Source organism: Rutilus rutilus (assembly GCF_951802725.1).
Source record: "Rutilus rutilus genome assembly, chromosome: 22".
NCBI lineage: Eukaryota > Metazoa > Chordata > Actinopteri > Cypriniformes > Leuciscidae > Rutilus > Rutilus rutilus.
The window spans coordinates 14,433,185-14,443,660 of record NC_140227.1 but is presented as its reverse complement, the minus strand read 5'-3'; the positions used below and the strand labels follow the sequence as shown (position 1 = coordinate 14,443,660).

The 10,476-nt window shown below is 38.1% G+C and overlaps 1 protein-coding gene across 7 annotated transcripts in view; it reads right to left on the bottom strand.

Moving 5' to 3' along the window:
* Window positions 1-6,237: 6,237 nt before the first annotated feature.
* The window catches only part of ect2 (epithelial cell transforming 2), a 29,888-nt gene continuing 25,649 nt past the window's right edge, over window positions 6,238-10,476 (bottom strand). For all 7 annotated transcript variants that reach the window (XM_084394484.1, XM_084394487.1, XM_084394489.1 and 4 more), the window contains one exon: window positions 6,238-7,128. Coding sequence is in view for 4 of the 7 variants with exons in the window: in XM_084394487.1 (XP_084250613.1) it covers window positions 7,039-7,128 (90 nt within the window). In the remaining 3 variants the exon portion in view is untranslated. The remainder of the gene's footprint in view (window positions 7,129-10,476) is intronic.

Below are 10,476 nucleotides of genomic sequence, written 5' to 3'. Positions count from 1 at the left end.
CACTGAATAGATGAACAATTACAGCTTATTACGCCTCTCCTCAGCACGAACTATTGATCTTGTGCAATTTTACACTCAGAAATGCCTGCCTGCGGAAGATCACGGAAATTAGACTAATTATTTTCCCAAACAAAAGGGATGAGTTTGAATCCTCCGCTGGAGTTTCTTCACCGAGTCTTGAAGTAGCATCTTTGAAGACACCCACAGGAGATTCAGAAGACATAAACAGGCGTCTCTGGGTAATATGAAAGCAGTCGCAGGGTGGCAGTAATCTAAATTGTCTCAGACTGTGCCAACACCGTCAATAACAGCGAATTATCAATGCTATATGCCAAAAGAGTGGATGGAAATCGAGGTACAAAGGTTTTCCGCATGCATATCGCACATGACACACAGTGAGCTGTGAGTTGAGTAGTGGCTGTCTGTACTCTGGATATCAAAAGGATTTATTTAACAGTCACTCTCCAGAGGCAGCGTGTTACATCTGTATAATCCTGACGGAATTTTCAAGGTTACGTTTTTAATGCTCGTTAGACGCGGAGGAAGATTCCGAAAATATATTTAATTGGACGCGTTTACGAGGCGCGCTCTGATTTTGTCTCCCGGAGACCGAACAAACTCATTCTCTGAAATGAGAAGTACCGTCTGAATTCCAGAGGAGAGCCGTTTCGGGCTACAGTCATTATCGCAGCCTTGTGAGAGTTAATGTGGTACGCGCTCATTTGGGAATAATCAGAGTCCTTTGAACATAAACACTTCAATGGACTTCCTGCACAAAGCAGTTACAGCAGAGAAAGGACTGGTGGAGGAAAAGTAGAAGCGCATGAATGGGGGCGCTAATCAGCAGGAGGAAGAAAGATTACCTCGGCCCAACCAAAAGCAAAGTCAGTTTGGCTGGTTAGCACGGACCAATTAGCTCCTGTGGCTAGATGCTAGCTAGAACCATGGTATCTGTCAGCAAAACAACAGCCAAACAAATTTAAAACAGATAATTGGACCATTTTATGACAATGCAAGTCACATTTGCATTCATTGTATTTGAAAGTTTTCTTACATTTCTGAATGTTTTTCAAACCATATGAAACCAACATGAATACAAAGAGTAAATTTCTAATAACCGTGCATGTGTCTAACTAGATAGAAACTTAGGAATGCTAACAATAACCCTCCAACATGTGTTTCTCATGCTAAGCGAGAAGTCCCTACATTGCCCTTCCATCTTTTCCCATTTCCACTAGTCTCACATGGGATGAGATCTTCAACAGGAAGCCTGGAGCTCACTGGGATACATCATCAATAAATCATTAGTCTTTTTGTAGAAAAAACACGCAGCATTCTAATGAGAGGTACTTGCACAATCCGCGGTCCTACTACAAACAACCCAACAGCTTCTTATAGCTATTTGTACTCGGCTTACAACAGCAGCTGTGTACTGATGCATCATTTAGCTGCACTTTTCTTCATTATTGATTCCACGCAGCAAGCAAAGGAGAAGACGAAGGGATTGGAGAAACATAAGGAACTAACTTGCTGTACTAGCTTATCTGATGTCCTAAACAAACCCCCCTAGAGGAGTCCCACTCTCAGTGGATCTTAGCATTCTGTTAACTGCGGAAAATGCCCTTTCACAGCAAGACTTACATGATTAAAAAGTATAATGTATTTGCAAACAATTCAATTTCATACCAAAACTACCAAGTCCATTTCCAGAATAAAATGTTCAGTGTCCGTATTAGAGATGCACTGATGTATCGTACAATTTTTGCATATCGGTTAGCATGAAAAAGGCAGATGTAACAAACCTATGGTTTATTAATTAACTGCAACTGAGTTGTATAATGTCTGTTGTATAATCCAGTGTTTTTTTCTAGGTAATTTTTTTCAAATACTTGCTAAGACAAAATGAAATCTGCAAATGAATCAAAACTATATCAAAATGGCCGTCTTGGCGAGTATCCTTGTACACATAGTCGGTTGTCTTCAACGTAAACAGTTGAGAAATAAAATGCTTAAGTATCAGTATATTGGATCCGCGCAGCTCTTAAAGTGACAGCAAAAATACGAAAAATATATTTTACATTTGATTACTTTATTTCTTTACTTGAAATCTACTGTTAGACCTACTTGAAAAGCACAGTTTATTTCATATGTATCTTTGTTCTGTTGTATTTATGTCAGACTGTTGAATGTTAAATGGATCCAATCCATGGTCAATATTTGATACAGCAATAAACTAGCTAGTATACCTTTAAAGCAGAACTCGGCAACTCTAGCGAACTCTAGTCACTTCTTAGCTGATTTTCCCTTTTGTTGTTGCATGTTTTCCCCATGAGCTCCCCCTACAGCTGTGGGGGGGCGTATATTTCACAACACTGTCGTAAAAAAACTCACTTGCGGCGGCCTCCTACCCCTCTCTACCGCTGCTCATGTGTGTTTGTTATGATCGGACAGAGCCCGTCTACGGAGAGCCTGCCCACTCCCTATTAAGTCCTATTGTACCGAATTTTGGTTGTAGTTCCACCAGAGTTCCACTGGGGGCGATCGCCCATGAGTGCAGATTGAATGGGAGTCTATGGGGCTAGACGGCTAAATTTGTCTCTTTCACCCGATTGCCGTTGAGAAATCTCAGATTCGATAGTAGGTTTTGCAAGTTCAACATGGGTTATAGGTCGAAAGTTGAATGAACGAGTACTTATGTCCTTTTGATTTCTTACAGGTTGAGTTGTTGTTGCCCATAACACGCTAGCATTCTGCTAATGAACGCTGATTGGTCAGTGAAGGACTGATTACGACCAGAGATACCGCTTGATGGCATCGTGGCATCCGAAGCGGGACCAGAAACAAACAAAACGAAAACTCTTCTAGCACGTGTATTTACCTGTGCCAGCTGTGTTGTCGATGCCTGGAGAGAAAAGAAAGTGCAGAGTGCGAAAGCACCAGAGTGACTGAAGGATTGCCGTAAAGCAGTATCTCTGGTCGTACGATGTGTATGACGTCATTGACACTTTAAAAGACTTTTTAAAGCAAATAAGTGACTCTAACACCCAGCAATGTGTAATTTCTTTGCATCTCCTTTCGAATACAATATTCAAATTACTAGACAAAAAATTATATCCTGAGAAAAGTGGATTTTGACGGGTATACTACCATAGACCTCCATTCATTCTGCACTCGTCCTGTGAGCGCCCTCATATGGAATCAAAGTGGAACTGCAACCATTTCAGAAGCCGGAAGTGTACTGAGAGTGAAACTTCTCGCTTTATTAGACATTCTCTGGATCGGAGCAAGCCAACTGTATCGTGTGGAGCTATGTCTACCGAGGTGGGTAATACATCATACACATTATCATAGAGCATTGACATGACGTAAAGCAATTCGTGTTTAGCGCTCGTTCTCGTTCTCACGAGACTTCCAATTTCTATCTTGCCGGGACGGTGGTCCCCAAGTTGCAAGGTTGGTTTTCCGCCTGGGAACACTGGGGGGAGCGGGGAAAGTCAAAAAACCCTATCGGTGCATCCCTTATATACAGTGTAAATTCAGATCAATTGAAAATGCTTGGTTATAACGGTATGAAAAGGCTTCTCTGAACTCCAGCTTACAGTATGCAAAAATGTAACAATGTTATTTACCACATTTTAAATGCATTCACAGAGAATTCAAAATGCTTTATTTTGACATCAGAAATAAGGTATCTGGTTTATTGCATCCCCTTGCTTTGAAAACATTTCTACAGTAAAGGAAATGAACTGGTATTAGAAGCGAAGAAAACATTACAAAAAGTTTTAAAGAACCTTGAGTAAAACAGACCAGGAAAGAGACGTGAGTGAGGATTTGGGGAGAGATGTGAAAGATTCCAGGAGTGCAGAGAAATAATTCATGGGATATTAAATCGGTGATCGAGATCATAAGAATGCAGTGTCTGTTGTATTTCACATTGGAAGAAAAGAATCAAAAGAATATAATCTGCAACTGTTCTTTATATGACTAAAAGAGCTCTGGCCACTGATAAAAAATTTGTGTGATAATGTCAAAAGCATCACAATATTAACAGATACAAATAAAGCATGATGGAAAATTCACAACTCAGTCCGTCAAAGGAATCATTATTTGTAGCTCAACCTCTGGTTTCACATTTACACCTTTTTCGAATGTGGTCAGAATCCGTCGGGACGTGGCTTCAGCAGTGCGAAATGATCTAGCTTGCATTTGCAACTTGCTTTGAGTTTGGCCAAGTGCTGCCCGATTTGCTCACCGAAAATGCAGGTGTAAATGGGCCCCAGGTTACAAATTGCCAGAAGCAGCTATTCAACAAAAACTGCTAGAGTTTTTTCTGCTCTCTGTGTTGAGATAAGTGAAATGATGAAATTCTGACCTATGAGTTTGTATCAGACACATTTCATTTTGCCATATGAAATCATGGGGAGTTTTCACTCCCCAACTTGAATGATGCAATGTTTGCTCTATATAAACCCTGTCGGCCTTGTTAGCTTGTATCTTAACGTTATCCTATTCGTATCTTTGTTCGCACCTCAGGTCAGGTCATTTTTACTGTATTAAACTCTCTTTGAAACTTGCTTTGAGGATAGAGCTAAGCTTGGGGCAGTGACCTCGTATTGCCTATGAAACAACAAACGAGAACATAAGGCCTATACTTGCCTAACCAATGACAAACAAGAGGCATTTATTGGCTTTGAAGTGGAATAAAGGCAAATATAAAAAGAAAAAAAAGACCCCTGCTATCCTTTTTTATATATATTCTTGGCCTTTCTTAGCCAGGGCTCCAGGGTTAGCTCAGTATCCAGGATACTATTCAGCATCTATACCTTTAGTTAGGTGAAACAAAGGCTGGCTGTATAGTGCCAAACTGTGCACAGATACAACGAAAACCCGGATTGTGCTTTGAAGGAGGAAAAAACAGCACAAGTATCAGGCAAAGGCCTCCTGGTGCAATAATGAGCACCCTGGAATGGCACAACAGATTTGCTCAAGACTGGACGGAGCCGCTTAAGCCTCCAAATCTATTGTTTGAGGGGTTGAAAAAGTGTCAACGGTACACTGCATAATAATTAGCCTATTTGATGCTTTTGAAAACCGACTCAATGGTCCATATCGGTCTTCATGTGTTTCTTTACAAGCCCATAAATAAATCTGCAAGTGACGCCATCGGATTCTTCTGTCGAACAGCTGTTTGGCTGCATCAGTTATGATTGTGAACCTTCTGTTCATCTTCCAACGAGTCAAATGACACATCTAAAGAGCAAAGAGACATTCAGATGTGACACACATCACCCACAATGGCCCTCATTCAATCTGGGAATGGATCCAATATTTTAAACTATCATTTCTGTTGACTGCGATCCAAGCCTCCACTATTTTTCTGGTAACAATTGTTCAGAACAGTCAGGGATTTGGATCGACATTAGAGGGAGTAAATGAGCACATGATGAGAGAATTTGCATTTTTGGGGTAATTATAAATTGAATATATAGGACTTACATTTTGGTTTTGGACCAAAAACTACTGGAGATGGCAACAAGTCAAGTCACCTTTATTTTTTATAGTGCTTTATAAAATACTGATTGTTTCAAAGCAGCTTAACAGTGATAACAGGAAGATGATGATTCAATGATGCAAACAGAATTCAATTCGACTGTAAAGCAAAAAAATAAATAAAAGTCATTGTTCAGCTGAAGTCAGTTCAGTGTTGATTCAGTTTCAGTGTAAAGATCATCAATTATTAAATTAGTTCAAACAGTAATGTCATCATCCAGGGGTGCGTTTCCCAAATGGTCGCAAGATCTGTCGTTACCAATAGAGTTCAATGGAAATTGCGATCATAGTTGGCTAACTATGCTTTTTGGAAACGCACCCCTGCTCAGTTCTCATCAATTAGTGTCAGCGCAGTCGGATCAATAATATTGTTGAATATTAAGTGTCCCCAACTAAGCAAGCCAGAGGCGACAGTGGCAAGAAAATGTCTAGCCAAAGATGTAGTTAACTAAGCGTAATATCAGTTTTACATGTGAACATGTATATTTAAAAACAAATGTGTATAGGGCCTTTAAGGATCTTCGTCCTGGAAGGAGATTTCTACTGAAGTAAACTATGCTTTAGTTTACAGTGCAAGATAGGAAAATGGATTGCAATGTTACATTTTCATCTGAGATCTTATAGAAGAGCCCATTTCAAACAGATTCCTACATAAAAAATAACGGTTATCAAACAGACACAAACACGAAGGCTTTATGCTTCTTTTATTGATAAAGAATAAATGAAGTCACCTTCAAAAGTAGTCAAACCAATAACATAAAACCAACCCACTCCAAACAAATCTGCAGTAGGCAAGGACATTATATGAATCCATTTACAGACTAAAGTGAATTTTGCTTTACACATGAACTCATGTTGGTGTTGATGTAAGTGCAGAGACTACAAAAAGGTAGAGACGAACTGTAATTAGTATGACAATCACATGAGGACAAATACAATATTTACACATAAATAGAGACAGAAAGGAGGATTTACATAAACATTTTTAGAAGTGATTCTGGAGAATAAATATGGCAGGCTGACCACAACAACTCTCTTTTGACTTTTAGAAACCAATACCCCTGAATCAACAATAAAAAAAATCACTTCTAAAAGTACAAGGCCGCATTTTAAACCAGACATGGCTGTGGTAGCTCAGTGCATTTCCACTGAAAATGCAACGGGCCAGATGTCTATAGCTTTATAAAAGCTGAAAACTAGATTAGTTTAGATTAAGAAATAAAACATATGAAATACTTGCAGTGGTTAACAATTGCGTGAAAACTCTACTCTAATAAAATCAGAACACGACAGTTATAAATGTCCCTATGTTAATTAAATGTGCCCAGACGTCGCCATCAACACAAGCCGTTCCTTCATTTGGTGTGTCCTGGACCTGTAAATTAAACCCGGGTGGGGGTGGGGGGGGTAATGTGCTAGAGGCGTCGGGCGGATGTGGTACCATAGTGTGGAATTAATTTTAATACTGTAGAGTGCAGAACGCAAAGTTCAGATCAGGTGAGTTGTGGATCTGCTGAAGGTGTGATACTTCCTCTCAAAGGCAGAGGAGAGGTTGATCATGGACGGAGAATGAACAGCCTGGAAAAAGAAAACGAAAAAATGTAATATAGCGATGAAAGGATAGTTTTAGGGTAATACTGAGTTATTTCCATTCCAGTCTGTAATTAGTTTAAGACCCAAGAGTGCTGAATTGGACGTGGTGGATGTGTTAACCTTTGGTGCATTTCCATACCCAGAAGACCTTGTTAAAGATTCAATGCAGGGTTTGAGTGCTGGTTGAGCTGTAATGCTCTTAGGGCACTTTTTACAAACTATTCATACTGGAGTCTAGGAGTGGGCGGTATGACAGTGTGATTTTATAAAATCACTCACACAGTGGTGATAACATTATCATTTTTTACGATGCTATATTTAAAAGTGCATTTATTATGCTATTTTGTTTTGGAGGTTTCCTACAGTAGGTTTGCATGCATTCAAGGTCACTTTAAATTTCTCATAATATAAATTGCCTGAGTCTGAAAATGATTCGGTCTCTATAAACCCCTCCTTACCGCGAGCCTACTCTGCTCTGATTGGTCAGATGGCCCAGTCTGTTGTGATTGATCTACAGCGCCCACATCTGAATTTCAACTCTGTAGGCTTCCTTAGCAATTGGTACACCATGATACAAACAATGGTGTCAGTTTTTCCGTATCAATTCCAGCGCAAGTCCTTATCCTTATTGATTTGCATGCAAAGTGGATTTGCAGTGCTGAAAACAGCATATTCTTGATATGTCGACAATACAAACCAAACTCCATGCCTCAGCTAGAGCTACAGCGTTTGAGGGCGGGTCAAAGTGGACGTTGTTCGTGGGCAGCCAATAAAGACTGGCTGGCATTATGGAAATTTGTTATATTGTTACATATGTTTTTAACAGGAAGGGAGACTGGAATTGCTGACGACTAATTTCAGCAGTTCTTTCTTTTAGGAGACAATAACTATCTTTGAGCACTTTGATCTTTAAAACTTTAGATTTTTTACAGTCACAAACAGCTATATTACACTACATGAAAAGTAATATTCGAAAAAGCATAATAGGGGGCAATTTAAAATAGTTGATTCAATAAATATCAATGTGCTATTGGATAATCCAGTGAATTAAATCATTCACAAACCAAAGACGACAAAAGTTTGCAACCAAGTTTAAAAATAAAAAAAATCTCGAATGAAATAAAGGATAACTGTTGCCAAAATGCAACCTAGGGTCTTTTTGTTAATCTACCCGAGGCAAACTTTCGTTTAAAAGCATAATTAGAATGGAAACGCCACTTTTAAGTTTGACCGCATTTTCGTTTTCGGTACCTCGAGCAAAGTTTCATGTTGTGTCGAGCCTTTTTAGTGTTTTAAAAATAGCGATTTTTTATGCTATCATAGTAGTGCCCCAAGCACTCCCATTCAAAAGGCAATTTGACCGGAAATGAAAATACGGTCAAACTTAAGTGGCGTTTCCATTCTAATTATGCTTTTAAACGAAAGTTTGCCTCGGGTAGATTAACAAAAAGTTTGCATTTTGGCGACAGTTATCCTTTAAGTCTGGCATTAACGATTTCACATTATGTAACACGAGTTAAAAAACAAGACTCAAAATAGTTAACTGATAAATTTGACCCTAAATTTGGATTAGATGAGCGACAATCGAAATTGTAGAAAAGTAGCTTTGAATGAGAATTAAACGAGATTATTTACATTTTAGATCGAATTTGCACATTAACTGAAGTTCTGTATCAAGGTGGGATGTTGCTCTGCAAAGTGGTAACATTTCCACAGTTACATAGCTTAAGTGTTACTTAGTTTTTTTTTTTTTATTGCCTTTTGATGATAAAATGTGCTTATATTTAGTTATTTAATATTTTGTCATTGTTTAATTTGGCTTAAATTGGCATCAAACATATGTACTTCGATTTTCATCAATGGTATATATTTAATTAACAGTTTAATTGTAATCTAGTTTTCATGAAAACTTTGTCAAAGAATATTTTTATTTTGTAATTTTGTTGATGAGAGTAACAGTTCACGGTATATTCACCATCACACCGCCCATCCCTGCAGAATCCTAACAGAACTACAGCTCATCTTCATGGATTGAGGCTAGGAACTAAACATTAAATAATGTAGAGATTTTCTGTCTTTTAACCAAAAGCCAGTGCCTTTAAGTCTTCTAGCAGAAGCCAGAGGTTCACAGGTTTTTGTAGAAGTTTATTCAAGAGGGGTTAGAAGAGGCGAGGGGAGAAATCCGTGTTAATGATATTGGCTTTACAAGCTCGCTGAGGTAAGAATGCACACAGTTGACCCTAGTTAAGTGTTCACCCTTCAGAACCAACAGTGTTACCCAAAGGAATAACCTACATGCAGAGGATAATACTAAATTCTCTTCTTTAAACATATGTGAGAGTGAAAAGGAGGTTAGCAAACCACAAACCCAATTTATTTTGCTTTACTCTTAATGAGCCCACCGATGTAACGAGCACCAGGCTGCTTTCACACATGCACACAAATAATCCTATTATTTAGCATTGCTTAATAAGAATTAAGGTGGCCTTGCACTGCCGTTGGAGGCCTCAGGATCAATAAAGGTGGCCGATGGCAATGAGGGGAAAAAAACATTTGATGAATTGCCTTGTGTGCTAAACGAAACATGCACACACACTCCAGTATACAGATGACACTTTATGGGTTTAAATTAGAAATAGGAGGAGATTAAATCACGGTCATCAGCCACTTTACAGCTTTCACACCCATAGATCATGCCAATGTGATCTCGTAACAGTCTCATAGTAAAAATATGAGATTTATTTAAAAAAAAAAAATAATAATCCCCCCCCCCCAAAAAAAATCACATCGTATGCCACAGTAACAATTACGTCTTTATATGAGAACCGCCATTATACTCAGAATCATGGAACTATAAAAGCATGTGTCAGCTGGTCTCATATTTTACCCATCATAAATGATCTGAGGTCTGTGTTAAAGGGATATTTCACCAAAAATAAGGATATTTCTGTCTTTTTTTATTTTGTAGAACACAAAATGTGTTTTAACAGAATTTCTAGGTTATTTACCAAGCAATAAAAAGTGGATGGGGACCTGGATTGTCAAGCTCCAAACAAATAAAGGAAATGTTTTTTTATTTATTTAAATATTATAAAAGGGTTTCATATGAATAATATGATGCATTTCAGTCTGAAACAGATCCAAATCCCAGGGTTGTTATCATTAAACTATTAAAAGTATCATTAATTAAAATAAAGCAGAAATGAAATAACTTAAATTAGAATGAATTATTTGGCAACTAATTGAAATAAAAATAATTTTAATTTAATTTAAAAAGTACTAAAATTAATAAGACCAAAAAAAAATTTAATAAATTGAATTTATTATTCATTT